The following is a 19,575-nucleotide window of genomic DNA, read 5'->3' on the forward strand; positions in this document are numbered from 1 at the left end:
CCATAGTAATTCACAGATTCATAACTAAAATGCCAATTTATAAAAATTCAGTTGAAAACATACAACTATTGATTAACATTTGACAACAAAATTCACAAAATCATTTTATACAATAGTCAGTCATTCATAAATGTTCAACATTTACATATTTTGTGAAATGGTATAAATACCTACATTAATGGTCACAAGAACATAATCATCTATATGTATGCTACTGGCAAAGTGCGTGTGGCATTAAATCTTCATGAGTTTATAAACTTCAAAAGAAATTCAGAACCACTACAAACAACTTCAGAACACTGAGGATTTCACAGTTAACAATTAAAATCACAATTAAGATGCAATTAGCAAGGTCTCATAATACCAACATAATTTTTGAATACAAATGGGGAGTAGTTATGTCAATGATTTAAAATGAGGCACACTATGTTCAGGCTTCTGCGCTGCAGAAACCAAGCAGTAAGAATAGGGTGTCACACTAATACAGTATTTACTGATATGACATGTCCAGAATTATCACCCAATGAGAGTCTATAAAATAAGCCTACATTTAAAAATATCCTTCATGCATGAACAGCACATTAAATGTCTGGCTTTCTTGGCAATAAATACACATTGCTCACACAAGGCATTTTAGACACCATGTGCGAAGCAGAATTGTTCACCCTCTAATAGGGAATGTGTGCTGGGATCAGACCGTCGTGAGAGTAGTTTTACTCTGATGTTGCAATTGTAATCCTGCTCAGTACGAGAGGAACAGCAGGTTCAGACATATGTCCGGATGAAAACAGCTACAGCATCTCTAGGAAAATCTGTAAATGCCCTGAACATTCAGTCTCCAACAAGCGTCTCTTCCACTTTTAAATCATTACCTTCATTGAAATGTATACTGTGCAATTAGTTCAGTCAGTGTAGAAAATGCAAATACATGCACAAAACATGCATGAGCTCATATCAACAGCAGCAGCTGCTTTTTTTTTCTTAAGTTAACAGCGTAGGAAACTATGGACTTATGCCAAATTGACATCAATTATTTTAAATGATCCGTTTGATTGTCCCCAGCCCAGGGTGAAACACCATTATAAATACATATTCTTCATGTAAAACCCAAAGGTCTCTTAACCCTAATTTAAATACTAGGCAAAGTGCACAGTGTAAAGTCTTACTAAAGAGTGCCTAGTAACTACACATAATTGCAAATGTAATACCATGAGAAAGATCCTAAGCACAAACAGTAGTGGATCAGCTAAAAGCTCTCTCACACCACATGATGCCCTTGGCTCATGCAAAACAACTTTGCCCAGCATTTAAATTAGGGTCCTAAAGTTTAATTGTAGCAGGGCAGCCTGCTGTTAGTGTAGCCTACCCTTATGATTACATATTTTGGTTTAAAGTGGACCACCAACTTCAGATGCCACTCTCACTGATACCTGATCTTCAGAAATGTTCACAATTGAAGACTTGTGCTTGTTAGCCAATCATGTCCCCTTACAGAGAATTTAAACCTTCCACAGACACAAGCTCTCTAACACCATAATACCGTCCTCAGACTAAAAGTGCATGAGCTGAACTGGCAACAGTATGCCCATGCAAACAGGGAGGGATGAGAATGGTTCATAACATCCTCTCCTCCGATCCCAGCGGCGCACGTCCTGCTCAGGGGTAATGAGAGGTGGGGGACTGGAGAGCGGAGACATCCCCTCTGTTGTCCAGCTCGTTCTGCAGACGCGTCAGATCCTCCAGTTCTTCCAGCTCTTCAAACTGCCGGTCAGTCTTGTGGCTGACCAGCGACCGGTAGAAGTGGACGGCGAACACGATGAAGATCAGGCCGAACGGCACCATGATGGACGTGGAGGTGATGGCGGCCCACACGCCGGCGCTGATGGTGCCGTTCCGCAGTTCCGTCGCTGGCGTCCCTGGTGTCCTGCTCTTCTCAGGCCTCACCGGCAGGAACTTGACCCAGCAGAGTAGGACGACCTCGGCCAGGAAAAGCAGCGTACCGATGACCGTGGAGAAGGCCCAGGCCAGCTCGATGTGGCGGTGCATGCGCTCGTGAGGCGACTCCTTCACACAGTTCAGATTGTGCACGTTGCTCACAGCCTCGATGTTAGGAAGAATGCAGGTGCTTACCATAAGGGCGAACAAGTGAACGGCCACCAGGACAGTGGTGCAGGCACTAAACGCGATCAGAAGGCCAGGGTGGTAATCATAGGTGTTGTCAAGCTGGACTTCCACCATTGCCACCTGAGTGGGAGAAGAAGGGTTGCAGATCATCATCTTTATGGAGCCCCAGGTAGTGATTTCCAACTAATGTGCAATCTTAAACAAGGGATTCTGAGGACCGCCGATTATGCGAGCTGCAAAGACACTGGTTACTACCAAAAAAGCACCTCCCAAACTCACGCCCCACTATCCAACCTGGAGTATGCGGGTTTTGGAGGAAAAAAACGCAGTACCTATGCGGATTGGGTGCCAGCGAGGAGAGGACACCTTCTATTTCAACTGATGGCAGTGCACAGCCCTGCATTGCAACCGTGACACGATACTACCACAGCAGTCATGGCTATAGCTTCACAGAACAAAGTTCAAAGACAAACGAAACGAGAATGGCTAAAAGAGTTTATGGTCTACTGATCAGTTAACGGCCGGTTATGTTGTTACACCAATATGTAAAATGATAACCATGTTAACGTTAGTTAACAGCCCGGCTAACAGGCTGCTACCATCGATTACCAGGCTGAATCGAACCTGCTGGGTCTCCAGATATGTGTCGGATATAAGGAGGTAGATGAATACATGGGCTATGTTAAAAAAATAAAAACTGATGACGGCTTTAACTTATTGTACTCTAAATGCATTATCCTTTCACCCGCTATGCAAGACTGGGGTGCCTAAGCTCGTGGCTAGTGCAGTAAGTTTCTAACACGTGCAGTAAAGTTGACATAACACAATCACATTTTGTCTGACGAAGTTGGAAAATAAAACAGTAAAACTAACAGTACCATAATGATTCCTTTTCGACATATTATATTTATTGACTGACCAAGGGATTTTGGTCTAGAGGCACTCACCATAGCAAACCCTGACAGAAGAGCTGAGGTTCTACTTGATGCCTTGAGTTTAGCTCTACTCAAGTAAAGCTTCCTCCAAGACAGCGCCTGCAATGAGTGCTCGCTCCGACTCATTGTGCAGGAAGAGAAAAACTACAAACTTTCACTACTAATATTTAAACGTAGACTATCCAGTTCTGCTAATCACATGGAAGTGTTAAGATTAATGATATTTAAGGAACTTAATACCACACGGTCATTTCACAAAACGGGTCTTGCTACTACGACTAGTTCGTTCTGCCAGCTGTAGCGAGTAAAAAGCACATCTGAAGCTGACTGAAAAACCTGCACTCCATATTACCCAAAATTCCATGCGAAACACTTCCGCAGTCAAGTCTACCACCTAGTGGTTATACCCAAATACTGCACTACTTTCATCTATTTATGTAACGCAAATGTAGCCGACCATCACAGAATACTATGGCCATTATAAAATATGCACGATGGGCACATTTAAAGTCAGCATAGAAAATTATCATAATTTGGTTTATTTCAAAGAATTTATACATATTTCTATAACACTTCTGAGCATTTTAAGGTTTAATTCGTGTAACATTAGTTCCTCAAACTGCAATAGAACTTGTTAACATAATTTGTCTATACCCACTGCACCATTTGTTTTATAAAATGAATACAACAGCTGCATTACTAAACGTCAGTATGCTTATAACTGTTAGATGAGATGTTTAAATTATGTGTCATATTCGTCGGTTTAAGAGTAATCCTAGCCCATCTGTGATCAAGCATCACACCAGTACAATCATCAGCGCGTGCGTGCAGGACGTTGCAGACTCGTGACACAAGGAGAGGGAAAAACAAGCGAATATTTCGATTTTAAAAACGATTACTCGGGGAAATGCCACCAACATGACCTTTCATAGCGTAGAGGGCGCGAAGTGCGGGCGATTTTTAGGGTGAACTTGTGAATAAACATGACGCACTACGTTGAACAACAATGTTTTGATTCTGGGCCGTGACGTCATCTACCAGTACACGAAAATGGTTCCCCTTTAGTTTTGATTCGGGAAAACAAACTGCTGGCAACTTTAAATGTGTCATCTTGACCAAGTGAAGGGCTGAATGCAAAACGGCCGAGAACTTCAAGACATGGAAGCGTGCGCAGAGAGAGGACGCAAGCTGGTGTGTAGCTTCGCCCTTTTTTATTGATAGCATTTTCAACGGGACTTTGAGTCGGGTGAAATCTGTATTGTTGCTACCAGATCATATTCTCAATAGACTGAGCACCATCTGCTTCTTGTCCGAGAGCTTTCACTCAGCGATTTTTGTCGGGCAATATAATATGGCTTTGCACTGTAGCCTTGTGCCGACGATAGTGTATGGTTTATCATTATAAAGCTAATTGGCACTATAGGTCTAATCTGAACTGACCTCGCTGCGATATTGTGATATGACCTTCATCGTTAACTGTAACGCCCAAGAGTGGTAATAAATTGACGTTGATTTGGGCTGTGTTTAAGATCTGTCAGTATTTCTCTGAAATGAGCATGTTGAATTGAACATAGCTGCACCTGCGGAATAGGACAGGACTGCTGGTGCCCTGAGCAAACTGTTAATAGCCGAATATAGTCATGATATCAAAATTCAGCCCACCTTCGCGTGTTCAACCATAAGTCGCGCAACTGAGGTAACTGTAACCTATGCATTTTAAACACCTCCATCACTTTTGTGCGTCCACAGCGCTCCATCTGCCGGAGAATGTATGATGAGAATGAGGATTTCTCCGACGTGGAGGAAATTGCGAATGTCAGAGGTTTCAGCTTGGAGGAAAAACTTGAGAGCGACTTGTACAATTCCAATTTTGTACAACGCATGGATGGAAAAGGTAGTCTTTACAATCTCATTCATTGCAGTCTCAGAGAAAAGTTCTCTCTGGGTCCTGACATAAGGTCCCAAATCATGTTCTCACCCTGCAATGTGTGATGTCAGTGGACCGATTTGATGCTAAGTGGGTGCTTCAATACATTCCATAGGCCTAAACTTTCTCTGCTCCTGTTCCGTTTAAAACCAGTTTGCACTGTTTTGTAGATTTCACCTATGAATATGTTCAACGGGAAGCACTCAGAACTCCTTTAATTTTTGAAGTGAAAGATGGACTAGGCATCAGGTAAGACACCATCACACCTACAGTGCTCCATTTGATAAGGGGACATTGTATCTGAATATCGTCTTTTACTTTTTGTCTGTGTACAGAATGCCTGATCCAGACTTTACTGTCAGTGAAATTAAAGCTTTGGTGGGTAAGTTCTCATTTTTATTGTGTTCTCCACCATTACTTTCTGAATGTAGGTGTGATGCAATGAAATGCATCTCTGGTTTGTACATTATGTGCAAGTGTGAAAAACATCTCAGTTTTGACACCGTTCTGCTCGGTCGTAAACTGCTTTCAGAGATAATGTGTGTACATGTGGGTGCTAAGACATATTCCTACAGAACCACAACACAGTGACGCTTCAATCAGCCTACATATTAGGCGTCGGTGCACGGCGCACCGGTATGACTCTGCACAACCATAGCGTAGGTCACTGGGTCAGGATGTCTGCTGCTGACAGAAGCCATAGTGGTCCTCCATGTACAGTGTGGAATGCATAGTGAAGACATAGTGGTCCTCCATACAGTGTGGAATGCATAGTGAAGACATAGTGGTCCTCCATCTACAGTGTGGAATGCAGTTGTGTAACTTGGCGATCAATCTTGACGACAATATGTGGAGCCACATGTAGAGATCACTCTTTCTCTCTCTCTCTCTCTCTCTCTCTCTCTCTCTCTCTCTCTCTCTCTCTCTCTCACTCACACACACACACACACACAAACGTGTGTGATGTGGGTGGGCCCAGCGGGGGCCGCAACAAGAGCAGAGGTCCTGTCTGGTTGTCATTAGTAACACATACATGAAAGCAGCTGTGATGCCATAAATCGTCTGTAGGTGTGGGGAATTTTATCTGTTCAGCTGACCAACAAATGCGTTTTTATTTTCCTTTTAGTGTTAGACTTCAGGGTTATTGTCATGGCTTGAACCCTGGCGTCCTGACGTGAGCTGAGATTTGGCCTTATTCTGTATAAAAGCGAGCGCAGCAGACTTACTCTCCCACGCGCAGACGACAGGAAGGTGTCACAGGATGTGTGTAGATCACACCTCATGTCTCATTTCCTGTAGGAGCTTGTATTAGCCTCTCGGTCCCACACTGTCATGTTTCCCCCGACACACAAAGCCACCCATAGCCAGTGATGCTGAAGCCTCTCTCTAAATTCATTTGCATTTCTTACAAGGTCTTTAATAATATTTACATAATACATTTATTCATTTAGCAGATTTTATCCAAGGCAACTTACATATGTCAATTATATTACAAGGGCCACTCTTCCCAGACAAGGGTTAAGTGCCTTGCTCAAAGGCACAACAGTGGATCCTGGGAATTGAACCCACAACCTTTCAGGCTACTGCCTGCTAGCCAAGCTCCATAGCCACTACTCTACCACCAGTTGCCCATTCTGTGATGGGAATGTAGGCTATGCTGACAGCTCCCAGTGTCTGGACCATGGTCCATTTTGAGTGGTAGAATGCTGGTGATGCCTCCATCTTTACTGTGGGCCTAATCTGATACAGAATTGAAAAAGAGACACAAGAGAATGAGCATATAATGACTAATTTTAAAGCTGCTATCCTGCAAAGCAGTTTATGTGTGGCAAAGATACATTTGATTAATGCCTTGAAGTGTCTATCAGACTGTAGAGATAGTCATTCGGTTGCTTGACATGCAATGCCATCTTCTGCAGTAGAGACCTCCTCTACTTCAAGCTTTTGATCCATCACTGGCTCTGGGATACTGCTGAGGGAAGCACTGGTGATTTGAGTTTGTAGTCTGGACTGATGTTTGTATGTTATGATCCTGCCCTCTAGTGTTGCTTTGTTAGAATTGCAGGTTGTGTAAACAGAGCAGCTACTGTGAATATGTATGATTGAATGTGTGTGTGTGTGTGTGTGTGTGTGTAGGAAGTCGTCGTGCTTTGGACGTGATGGATGTGAGCACACAGAAGGGGACGGAGATGAGCATGGCTCAGTTTGTGCGCTACTATGAGACGCCGGAGCAGGAGCGGGACAAGCTGTTCAACGTCATCAGCCTGGAGTTCAGTCACACCAAGCTGGAGAGCCTCATCAAAAGGCCTACCGTGGTGAGCAGGTGCAGGAGGGGAGGAAGAGGAGGAAGAGGAGGAGTGCGGGGTGGGGAATGAAAGAGGGATAACAACAGCAGAGGGAAGAGAGGGTAGTGAGTTTGGCAACTCTCTGTTATCTCTGTAAGTGTTAAGTGATGGGAACAGAGAGTTTGATAGAGCAGTAACTCTCTAAAAGTGAAAGGGTGGAGGAAGAGTGAGTTGAGCAGAGAATGAGAGAAGAGGTGGATCATGAAAGGAGAGTGGATGAGAGTGGAGGTGGAGATGATGGAGGAGGTGGAGAGTGGAGGTGGAGATGATAGAGGAGGTGGGGATGATGGAGGAGGTGGAGATGTTAGAGGAGGTGGAGATGTTAGAGGAGGTGGAGATGTTAGAGGAGGTGGAGGTGGAGATGATGGAGGAGGTGGAGATGATGGAGGAGGTGGAGATGATGGAGGAGGTGGAGATGATAGAGGAGGTGGGGATGATGGAGGAGGTGGAGATGTTAGAGGAGGTGGAGGTGGAGATGATGGAGGAGGTGGAGATGATGGAGAAGGTGGAGATGATGGAGAAGGTGGAGATGATAGAGGAGGTGGAGATGATAGAGGAGGTGGAGATGTTAGAGGAGGTGGGGATGATGGAGGAGGTGGGGATGATGGAGGAGGGTGGATGATAGAGGGGAGGGGCTGATAGAGGAGGTGGAGATGATAGAGGAGGGTGGATGAGAGGGGAGGTGGAGATGTTAGAGGAGGGTGGATGATAGAGGGGGTGGAGATGATGGAGGAGGGTGGATGAGAGGGGAGGTGGAGATGATAGAGGAGGGTGGAGATGATAGAGGAGGTGGAGATGATAGAGGAGGTGGAGATGTTAGAGGAGGTGGGGATGATGGAGGAGGGTGGATGATAGAGGGGAGGTGGATCATGATAGAGGAGGGTGGATGAGAGGGGAGGGGCTGATAGAGGAGGTGGAGATGATAGAGGAGGGTGGATGAGAGGGGAGGTGGAGATGTTAGAGGAGGTGGAGATGTTAGAGGAGGTGGAAATGTTAGAGGAGGGTGGAGATGATGGAGGAGGGTGGATGAGAGGGGAGGTGGAGGAGGTGGAGAGTTGAGGTGGAGATGATAGAGGAGGGTAGAGATGTTAGAGGAGGGTGGAGATGTTAGAGGAGGTGGAGATGATAGAGGAGGTGGAGATGATAGAGGAGATGATAGAGGAGGGTGGAGATGTTAGAGGAGGTGGAGATGATGGAGGAGGGTGGATGAGAGGGGAGGTGGATCATGATAGAGGAGGGTGGATGAGAGGGGAGGTGGAGATGTTCGAGGAGGTGGAGATGTTAGAGGAGGGTGGATGATGGAGGGGGTGGAGATGATGGAGGAGGGTGGATGAGAGGGGAGAGGCTGATAGATGGTAGGGTGGAGGCTACAGAGGACAGCATGGAGGAAGTGGGACCATCCACTGACTTGAAGAGGAATGATGCCCACTTTTCTACAGAGCAGAATACGTTCTAGTGTATGCTAACTGCTTCCAGCGTATGCTAACTGCTTCCGAGTGAGCGACTGTCATGTAGCACTGAATGCTCTCTATCCACACTGAATCTGTTTAATAAGCCCTTCTATTGCGTCATATGCAATGGTGCGTCTGACAAAAGTTTTGCTCAGAATGCTGGGCTGCATCGTGCTGCACAGCACTGTGTCAGTTGGGACATTCCTATTAAAAGCAATGTAATCAAACTGATTTAGTCGCTAACACTCGCTCACATCGCATGCAGTAGGATACAGCGTTAAAGTGTATGTGAGCATGGTAAATCTGTGTGTGTGTGTGTCTCAGGTGGATCTTGTGGACTGGGTGGATAACATGTGGCCACCTCATCTGAAGACACAGCAGACTGAGTCTACGAACATCATCACTGAGATGAAATACCCCAAAGTCCAGAAGTAAGCTCTCCTCAGTACACAACAGGCTGCAGGGTGGGACAGGGCACTAAATGTCCTTTATTTTGGATATGAATGCAGTTATTAGTCATACTGGCTGCAGGCCTCATATTGTATATTTTCTTATTTTCATCTTGTAACACAGTTTGGAGTTGTGCATAATGCATGACCTTCCAATAGTAAATTGTAGAGTAAATTGAGCTAGAGTCAAATGCGTGTCACACACGCATATACACACAGTTCTGTTTGACAACTCCAGGAGGTTGCTAGGCAGCAGGAAAGGCTGGTTATGTCAGACTACAGCAGAAGACTCTTGGAACTGGCTCTGCCAATGAAATGACAGTGAGAGAATGCTCTAAGGCAATCAGAACCAATCAAAGGCTATCTTAGCATCTCTTCTCTCTCTCCTCTCTTTATCCCCCTCCTCTATCCCTCTCTTTTCTTTCTCTTTCTCTTTGGTTGTCTATCTGTTGAATAGGCTACCTGGTTTGAATGTGTGTGTGTGTGTGTGTGTGTGTGTGTCAGTCTTTCACAAAAAATCGAAGGTGTGTGTGCACTGTAGCCAGCATTATTTAAGCATCTTCAGCTGTCCTGGGACTCCTGTTAAAGAGTTCTGTAAATTACTGTGAGTGTCCATCTCCTCCTGAAAGCGTAGCAGCATCGGCACGGCCTTCTGAGGTCTTCTGCGAAACCGGTACCTGTGTTTGGTAATGCTGACAGCATTGACAGCAGAGCACTTTCCAGAGCACCTTATTCGCTAGAAAGTTCCTGGAATATCGACATATTTATATCAACAGGACATTGAGTTTTCCTACAGCCTCAGTATTGCAGTTACACTAAAGATACTAATCTCTTTTCTTGAATAAATCTTGAATAAATCTCTTTTCCGCAGCATGCAGTGTGCCAATATTTGGCAATTTATTGAAATGCTGCACTGAAATCAGTTGGGTCATTTGTAGCGTTATATTTAACATGTAGAGAAACATGATGGAGTTTGATTTACAATGACAGTTTGTTGTTTATGATCTTTAGAAGTTCCATAGAAAGAGTCTCTGTATAAATAGAACTTCCTTGATTGTGCTCTGAGCCACCAGTGCTTGTGTGTAGTGTGGTGATGCGTGGTACTAAATTAGCAAATTGTTTTGCCAAGTTTACAATCCATGAAATTAGAATTGGTTTGTGTGTGTCAGTATTAACGCATTGCATGGAGTATACTGTATCAAACAAATTAGAGCTGCAACTAAGTTAGAAGGTGCTACTCTACAGAACTGAACTGTACATGGTAAACACAAACAGTAAATATTGAGCATTTCACCATCATAAGCCAGTGATCATGTGATCATGAATCTAAACGGATGACTACTCTGTCATCCCTGCACCTTTCTACCATCTTGACTGATGAGCAGATAAGACAGATCATTCTGGATGGCCCTTAAGACACAAATCATTCTGAATGGCCCTTAAGACACAGATCATTCTGAATGGCCCTCAAGACACAGATCATTCTGGATACAGTTTGTAGAACGGTGTGATGGTCGTTGTAATTAAAGAAATGTAAATTTCTTATAAAATAAATCAGATTTTTGATGTGATGTGATGTATATTGTGATGTGATGTGTGATGTGATGTGATGTTGCGTGATGGGATGTGATGGGATGTGATGTGTTCTGGCTCTGATGTGATGGGATGGGATGTGATGTGATGTATATTGTGATGTGATATATATTGTGATGTGATGTCATGTGATGTCATGTGATGGGATGTGATGTGATGTGATGTGATGGAATGTGATGGAATGTGATTGGGTGTGATGTGATGTGATGTGATGTGATGGGGTGTGATGTGATGCGATGTGATGTGATGGGGTGTGATGTGATGTGATGTGATGTGATGTCATGTGATGGGGTGTGATGTGATGCGATGTGATGTGATGGAATGTGATTGGGTGTGATGTGATGTGATGTGATGTATGCTGTTGTACAGGTACTGCCTGATGAGTGTGAAGGGCTGTTTCACAGACTTCCATATCGACTTCGGAGGGACGTCGGTGTGGTACCACGTCTTCAAAGGAGGCAAGGTGAGGCCAGAGACCTGCCCTCATTTTGCGTGTGCATGTGCGTGGTGTGTATGTGTGTGTGTGTGTGTGTGACAGGCAGAAAGGTGAGGAAGATGATGGAGACATAGCCTTCGATGTAGCCTGTTTCCATAGTGATTAGAAAGGTCTGATGGGTTACATAAAAGCACTTTATAAGTGGAACAAACACAAACCCCAGATGTTTACTCTATATATTTGTTTATTGAGGTGTAATACTAAATGAATGTTGAAAGTTGACTCTTGTTTTTTCGTATGTTGCGTGATCAGATCTTCTGGCTGGTGCCCCCCACCCCCCATAATCTGGCGCTCTATGAGGACTGGGTGTTGTCAGGGAAACAGAGCGACGTCTTCCTGGGCGACAGAGTCGATGGCTGTCAGAGGGTGGAGCTGAAGCAGGGATACACCTTTTTCATCCCCTCAGGTGACCCACACACACACACACACACACACACACACACACACACACGGATGTGACACACATACACACACGACACACACGACACACACAACTCACTTGAATGTGGGTGTTTCTCCCTCCCATAGGGTAGAAAAACACACCCCTGGATCCACCACTAGGGGGAGCTATAAATCGGTTGTTAGCGATAAACCTTAAACATTTCTCTGAAGATGCAAACTTGGATTGTGTGTGTGTCTGTGTGTGTGTGTGTGTTTCCAGGCTGGATCCATGCTGTGTACACCCCTGAGGACACCCTGGTGTTTGGCGGGAACATTCTTCACAGCTTTAACATTCCTATGCAGCTCAGCATCCATGAGATTGAGAATAGGACCAGGGTAAGACTAATGGGCCGCTCACACCAGGAACGATAACGATAAAAGATAACTCTAACTCTAACGATAAAACCATCCACACTGACCAACGATTAGGAAAGTCTCTCCTTGTTTTGATAAATGTGACAGTCACAAATTTTATGGATTCTGATTGGCTGTTCTCATCATTCTCAAAACCGCTCTGAAAATGATCCCCAACGTTATCGTTCTTTGTGTCGTTATCGATATACTTTATGTGTAGACGTCATCATTCATATTAGCCAGAACGATGCAGTTATCATTCTAGTTCTCATTCTTGGTGTGAACGGCCTTTAACATCTCTAGAGATATATAATGAGACAAACAGCCGCTATAGCGTGTCAACAACAACGGGCTACAGCGTTCATACCACATCTGGATCTAAGTTCCCACAGGGACCCGGGTTTGAGTCCGGCCCGGGTCATTTCCCGATCCTACCCCATCTCTCTCTCCTCCACTCGCCTCCTGTCACTCTCCTCGCCACCATATCAGATTGAAGGCATAAAAGATGATTTGTATTGATCAAAATCTGCTGGCAAACTTGCAGAACGCATATAGTTTGAATCGGCATCAAATATCCTGGTACAGGAATTCAAGATCAAAAATTAGCCTTCATGCACATGTAGTATTAAAATTAATTAATTTATTAATCAAATTAGGTTTTGAGTCATTTCCATTTCTCTGCCTCTCTGCGTAGTGTGTTTGCTTACATGACCCAAATGCTGCCCTGTGCATGTCTTTAATAATAATGTAGTAATGCTATAGCTGTCTCCTTGAATGGCTCACGCGCTGAATATGAGGCTACGGGAGGGAAAGTGGGTCTTATCCATGGGTTGGGAGGTTATCTCCCTTGAACGGCATTCTTCAGCTCTGAGGTCACTCTGAGGTCGCTCGGACATCACTTAGGCCCTCCACGGCAGGAGGAGACCTTTGTGTGTGTGTGTGTGTGTGTGTGTGTGTGTGTGTGTGTGTGTGTGTGTGTGTGTGTGTGGAATAGAGTGCCAGCATTTTTAAAGGGAATAACCTGGCCAAGGGGGAAGAAAAGCTATGTAAACTCTCTGTGTGTGTGTGTGTGTGTGTATGTGTGTGTGAAAGAGAGACTCAACCCTGGGAAAACATCTTAATTATTATGTCACTTGGGACTTAAAAATGCGGCCAGCTGTGTTAGATGCTGGGAGTCAGACGGAGTTGGCCCGGAGTTTGCACAGAAGTAGCCCCCTAATACTGCTGGACACTCTCCCATTGTCCACACAGTACACTGTGGAAGTAGCCCAATAACATGGCTGTATATGTAATCTTGTTCTTCTTTGTAGAAATAGCCATGTAATGCAGCAGTAGGCTCAGACAGTGTCCTCAGTGCTGTAGAATTAAGCAATACAGCGTGTGTGAGAGTGGGGATGGTAAAGGATATACCCATGCTGTGGTTGGGTCAAGGTGAGAGTGGCCATGGTAAAGGATATACCCATGCTGTGGTTGGGTCATGGTGAGAGTGGCCATGGTAAAGGATATACCCATGCTGTGGTTGGGTCATGGTGAGAGTGGGCATGGTAAAGGATATACCCATGCTGTGGTTGGGTCATGGTGAGAGTGGGCATGGTAAAGGATATACACATTCTGTGGTTGGGCTGTAGTGCTAGTCCTGTAATGCTGTATTTGTCGTCTGATTGAGCCGTAGTGCTAGTCCTGTAATACTGTATTTGTCGTCTGATTGGGCCGTAGTGCTAGTCCTGTAATGCTGTATTTGTTGTTTTGGTGCCCTCAGCAGATAGCATCTGTATACTCTGTTAGTGTTGACAGTTGAAAAGCCCAATAACATAGATAGATAGATAGATAGATAGATAGATAGATAGATAGATAGATAGATAGATACTTTATTGATCCCCAAGGGGAAATTCAAGAGATCTAGACAGTCCAATAGTACTGCTTTATGCTTCATGCCTTTTCTGTTCTCTTCTCCACCGTAAAGAACAGATTTGTTTTAGCCTGACGAGCCAGACCCACATTAAAATGTAGGGTCTGGGCACTTACCGTTCGCAGTGCTCAGTCCGAGGGGCGGGATAATTGGTTGTCTTTCAAATTCTCTCTGCTCGCAATAGGACAGCACTATGAGTCCCATGCGTTTCCCACCAGCGGAGCTAGTTGGCTAGTTCAAACTTTTGCCAACTTAATAAAAGCTTAACTCGTGTCACACTGTTCGCCAACAGCAACATTATTTTATTTGTTTTCAAGTAGCAGGGAATTCAAGCCAAACCGTTGCAACTCTGCCATCAATCATTATGTTAAGCCCGCCTAACGACTCTATACACGATTTGATTGGCCTGATAGAAGTTTAATTTTTCGAGCTCACAAGCCAACAGAGAGTTGCTAGACTAGCCCTGGCTAGTCTAATTTGCTGCCGCTAGGGTGCGTCTAGATTTCTAGGCTAGATTTGTTTGTGATGACCTAATAATTGACCTGATGATTATCTCTTCCCTCTGCTGGACCCAGGTCCACTCCAAGTTCCGCTACCCATTTTTCTACGAGATGTGCTGGTATGTTCTAGAGCGCTACATCCACTGCCTGACTCGACGCACGCACCTCAGCCCACATTACCGCCCAGACTCTATGCTAGCGGCTACGCTAACGGGTAAGTTTGAGCAGGTGGGACAGAGATCCCTCTTCAGCTGGGTAACCCTTCATAGGCCTTCAACCCAGACACAAAGTTAGCAGCTATGCTAACATGTGAGCTGGTTACAGGCTGGAAATGTTATCAGCAGGCCTATGGCCTATGTTAGCAGCTATGCTAAATGGTGACTTGTGCCCAAGTTTCACTCCCTCCAATAGGGGTCAGTATAGAAGAATAGCCTCTCTGCCCTCTATGTGTGTACTTACTGGGCTCAGGTAGGAGGGGTCAGATACACTGCCCCACAAATCAGCAGCACATTCGCTCTCTGATGAGGCTTGTATTGCTCTCCTCTTTGATGTGACCTGTGCCCCTCTCTTCTTCTCTCCCTTTTTCTCTTCCTCCTCTCTCTCTCTCTCTCTCTCTCTCTCTCTCTCTCTCTCTCTCTCTCTCTCGCTTTCACTCTTTATATCTCTCCCCTTCTCTTTCTTTTCTCTCTCCACCTTTCCCTCTCTTTCTCTCTGTCAATCTCCCCCCTCTTCCTTTCTCCCACTCTCTCTCCCCCCTCTCTCTCTCTCTCTCTCTCTCTCCCTCTCTCTTCCTCTCTCTCTCTCTCCCTCTCTCTCGCTCCCTCTCTCTCTCTCTCCCTCTCTCCCTCTCTCCCCCTCTCAGACACAGAGACCAAGCGGAGCATGGAGAGCCCTGACTCTGACACCAAACTGGACGTCCAGGACGAAGACTCAAGTGGTGCCTGTCCAGCTAGTGGCAACAACAAGCCCTGCTCCCCCCAACTGGACGGCCAGACGGCCACCCCTGCACTACCCCTCAGCAGTACCACCACCACCACCACCCCCCCCACCACACTCCCCCAGAAGCAAGCCCCGACCAGCGACCCTGATACTGAATGCACCCACCCGCCAGAGTTTTCCGGAACCCCTTGTGGGTCTCCGAGGTCAGAGGTCGGCTCCAGGTGGACGCACCTGACGGAGTTTGAGGTGCAGGGCCTGCGGGCGCTGGTGGAGAAGCTGGAGGCGCTGCCCGAGAGCAAGAGATGTGTCCCGGATGCCATCGCAGACCCGAGTGCCCTGCTCCAGCACATGAAGGTCAGTGGGCAGGACAGTGACTTTACAGTCATACTAGTGACTTTACAGTCAGACCAGCAACTTAACAATCAAACCAGCGACTTTACAGTCAGACTAGTGACTTTACAATCAGACCAGCGACTTTACAATCAGACTAGTGACTTTACAATCAGACCAGTGACTTTACAATCAGACTAGTGACTTTACAATCAGACCAGCGACTTTACAGTCAGACTAGTGACTTTACAGTCAGACCAGCAACTTTACAATCAAACCAGCGACTTTACAGTCAGACTAGTGACTTTACAGTCAGACCAGCAACTTTACAATCAAACCAGCGACTTTACAGTCATACTAGTGACTTTACAATCAAACCAGCGACTTTACAATCAGACTAGTGACTTTACAGTCAGACCAGCAACTTTACAATCAAACCAGCGACTTTACAGTCAGACTAGTGACTTTACAATCAGACCAGCGACTTTACAATCAGACTAGTGACTTTACAGTCAGACCAGCGACTTTACAATCAGACCAGCTACTTTACAATCAGACTAGCGACTTTACAATCAGACTAGTGACTTTACAATCAGACTAGTGATTTTACAATCAGACTAGCGACCCATCAGATCAGTGACTTTAACAACAGATCAGTGACTTTAACATCAGGTAAGTGACATTAACAACAGATCAGTGACTTTAACATCAGGTAAGTGACTTTAACATCAGACGGATTCTCATTTTTGCACCTGTTAATTCTGCAAAGAGTTCTGTGATTTAAAGCTCCTTCCAGTCTTTGTAATGAGTCCAGTTAAGGTCTCTGGGTGTGTGACCTCTCTGGCCATAAACCTGGTGTTCCTAACATCCTGCTTCAGGAGGAGCACCATCGGATTAGTGTGCTGTTAGGGACACTGGATCTCTGACCTTATCATTGCATTGCTGTTCAAGCAGTGTAAACACACACACACACACACACACACACACACACACACACACACACACACACACACACACACACACACACACACTCACACTCACACTTGCAGGCTTACCACAGAGAGAGACACACACACACACACACACACACACACACACACACACACACACACACACACACACACACTCACATTTGCAGGCACACCACAGACACACACACACACACACACACACATACAGAAACGTTATGAATATTTGTTTTAATGACGTGATTTGTGTAAGAGGGAGAAATGACTCAGATTTCCCACTCCCCTCCGAATGTTTCCTGTTACATATGCCTACCGAGGCCTGTTATAGCGGCCTCTTTGATGTAGGTTATATTCGCATGGTCTTACACGTCCTTCCATTGTTGGGGCGGAACTGTGTCGAGGGTGGATGGGGCACTGGAGATGGACCACACATCGAATACGCCTGCTCATAAAACAGAGTCTTTGTTAGAGAGTGTGTTTGTGTCTGTGTGTGTCTGGGATAGGACAGCATGATGTTTTCTCATGGCGGTCGTCCTCATAAACACACACACTCACACACTCCGACGCCCATGTACACAGACATAACTAAGTCAGTCTCACACACTCGCATACCCACTGAGCCATGTCAGGTGAGTTTTTTTTTTTTTTTCCCTCCTGTAGGTCGTGCTGAAGGAGCATGTTGCTGATGATCCCAACATGGCTGTCACCGGAGTTCCTGTTGTGAGCTGGCCAAGGATCGCCGTCAAGGTAAGAGCTCACTGGACGGTAGTTAGGGATGTCCAGATTGGGCATCAGTTAAGGGAGAGATGGACGTGTTGAATATTCGTTCATGTGCGATATCAGTGTTGCACATCAGTAAAGGCTTCTTGCTGTGACATTTCATTTCCATCATCACTTACGTGATCTCAATCAGTGTTGAATGAATTTTGGTGAGATATCTGTGTTGAACATCGGTTCAGGTGAGAGATCAGTCTTGCACGTCAGGTCAGGTCAGGTCAGATATCTGTGTTGGAGATTAGCCTAGGTGAGAGATCAGTTTTGCACATCAGGTCAGGACAGATATCTGTGTTGGAGATTAGCCCAGGTGAGAGATCAGTCTTGCACATCAGGTCAAGTTACATATCTGGTGAATATCCGTTAAGGTGAGATATCAATCAAGGTGTCTTCCTGCCTGTGAAGAGAGATGTTTCTTGCCGCCATTTTACTGAATTGAACTAAGGTGAGACATTATTTTTAGACTTGAGTTCAGTTGAGATATCAATGCTGAACATGATTTAAAGGTGAGATGTCCTCATTGGACGTGATTTAAAGGTGAGATGTCCACATTGGACGTGAGTTCAGGTGAGAGGTCAGTGTTGAACATCGGCTCAGGTGAGAGGTCAGTGTTGTCCTGTGTGTTGTCCTGGCCTCTGTAGTGAGGTGTGTGTAAAACAGACTAATGCTGCGTTCCAGACAACTCAGACGTTGTAGAAGTGGGAGCTCCAAATTCGAGTGGCGTTACATTGTAGTTTTCTTCCCCATAAGGTGGTCGGAATTCTCAGAGCTTGTCTGGAATGAAATTGCTGGAAAAATGGTTCCAACTAGGAAATATCCGAGTGTGTGTGTTTCTCTGTGTGATTGTAATTGAGAGTGTATGTGTGTGTGTGTGTGTGTGTGTGTGTGTGTGTGTGGTGCAGTCTGTTTAGTGTATTTCCCCCAAACTCTGTGGACTTGGAGACTGGTGTGTGTGTGTGTGAGAGAGAGTGAGATTCAGAGTGAGGGTGTGTGTTAACCCCTTTCAGACACTAAGCTCATGTATCTATCATTTAAAAAAATGGGATTTGCATTTACACAATTTTACATGAAGTACGATAGAGTCACGATAAAGTAACGGTTGTTATTGCCAGTGAAGTTTCTGTTGGCAAGGTACAGTGTGTGTGGGTGTGTGTGAGAGTGTTTGTGAGAGTGAGGTGTTTGTATTGTGTGTGTGTGTGTGTGTTCTATCAGAGGAGTGTGTGTGTGTGTGTGTGTGCTTTGTTGAAAGGGATGAGTTGTGGGTGGGAAGTGACAGTTAGTACAGTGGGAGGGGCGGGCGCTGACTCGTGGGCAGTGGCAGGGTGTGAGGTAATTTCCTGTATACCCGGGCAAACAGTTCCCTGGAAGTCTCTTGCCGTTTCCCTGGAGCTGCTGGTCTGAACCCAGAGACCAGCTGTCACTCTGACCGCTCTGCAAACAAAATAAGCAAAACAAATACAATAAAACAACCAATCGGCAGCCCGGGCCAGTCATGTTGCGGCTATTCTGTTGCTGTTGTGTGTTGTGGTCTGCCCATCCCCCTAATGCTGCTGGGTGTGTGTCTGGCCCATTTAAAGGCCAGCTGCTCCATCTGAAGCCTTATTGTGTCTTTTTCTAATCCCGAGCCATCTGTCCCACACACACACACATGCACACACATCTCTACAGACCAGCATACTTCCTCATCAATATGCACAGACTCTGCCACTGGACAGAAGTACCATGCGGCCTACATATTCATGAGCCTCATCTGCATAGAATGTTTCTATTGGCTGCCCTGCCTCTTGGCCCTGCCCCACTGGCTGTTTGCGTGCGGGTGCGGGGCGTGGCCTGTGCCTGTTTGTTCAGCAAAGTGAGACCAGGAGGCGGGGCCGATAGCGGAAGGAGAGGAGGAGGAGGGGGAGGACGAAGGGAGGGAGGGAGGGCAGGTCCATCTGGCAGAGGGAAGGCAGCCAGAGACTCTCTGCTCTGTTTCAGCCATGTCAGTTTTCTCTGAGCAGCGTGGACGCTGAACACACACGGGGCGAGAGAGAAGGAATA

General features: G+C 45.6%; 2 protein-coding genes across 2 annotated transcripts in view; one reads left to right on the forward strand and one right to left on the reverse strand.

Annotated features, from left to right (window-relative positions):
• Positions 1 to 17: 17 nt before the first annotated feature.
• On the reverse strand, positions 18 to 3,416 carry orai1b (ORAI calcium release-activated calcium modulator 1b). The gene is made up of 2 exons (XM_042058385.1): positions 3,072 to 3,416; positions 18 to 2,244 (listed from the first exon to the last, which is right to left on the reverse strand). Exons 1-2 carry the CDS (start codon positions 3,183 to 3,185, stop codon positions 1,657 to 1,659), a joined length of 702 nt encoding a protein of 233 aa, XP_041914319.1. The 5' UTR covers positions 3,186 to 3,416; the 3' UTR covers positions 18 to 1,656.
• A 427-nt stretch (positions 3,417 to 3,843) lies between these two features.
• The window catches only part of LOC121679549 (lysine-specific demethylase 2B), a 38,265-nt gene continuing 22,533 nt past the window's right edge, over positions 3,844 to 19,575 (forward strand). Inside the window, 12 exon segments of the mRNA XM_042058353.1 lie at positions 3,844 to 4,250; positions 4,809 to 4,953; positions 5,157 to 5,235; positions 5,322 to 5,368; positions 7,123 to 7,301; positions 9,107 to 9,213; positions 11,194 to 11,287; positions 11,573 to 11,726; positions 11,982 to 12,097; positions 14,600 to 14,738; positions 15,387 to 15,817; positions 17,422 to 17,508. Coding sequence (XP_041914287.1) covers positions 4,191 to 4,250; positions 4,809 to 4,953; positions 5,157 to 5,235; positions 5,322 to 5,368; positions 7,123 to 7,301; positions 9,107 to 9,213; positions 11,194 to 11,287; positions 11,573 to 11,726; positions 11,982 to 12,097; positions 14,600 to 14,738; positions 15,387 to 15,817; positions 17,422 to 17,508 — 1,638 coding nt within the window. The 5' untranslated portion in view covers positions 3,844 to 4,190.

The sequence above is a fragment of the Alosa sapidissima genome, chromosome 13, assembly GCF_018492685.1.
Source record: "Alosa sapidissima isolate fAloSap1 chromosome 13, fAloSap1.pri, whole genome shotgun sequence".
NCBI lineage: Eukaryota > Metazoa > Chordata > Actinopteri > Clupeiformes > Clupeidae > Alosa > Alosa sapidissima.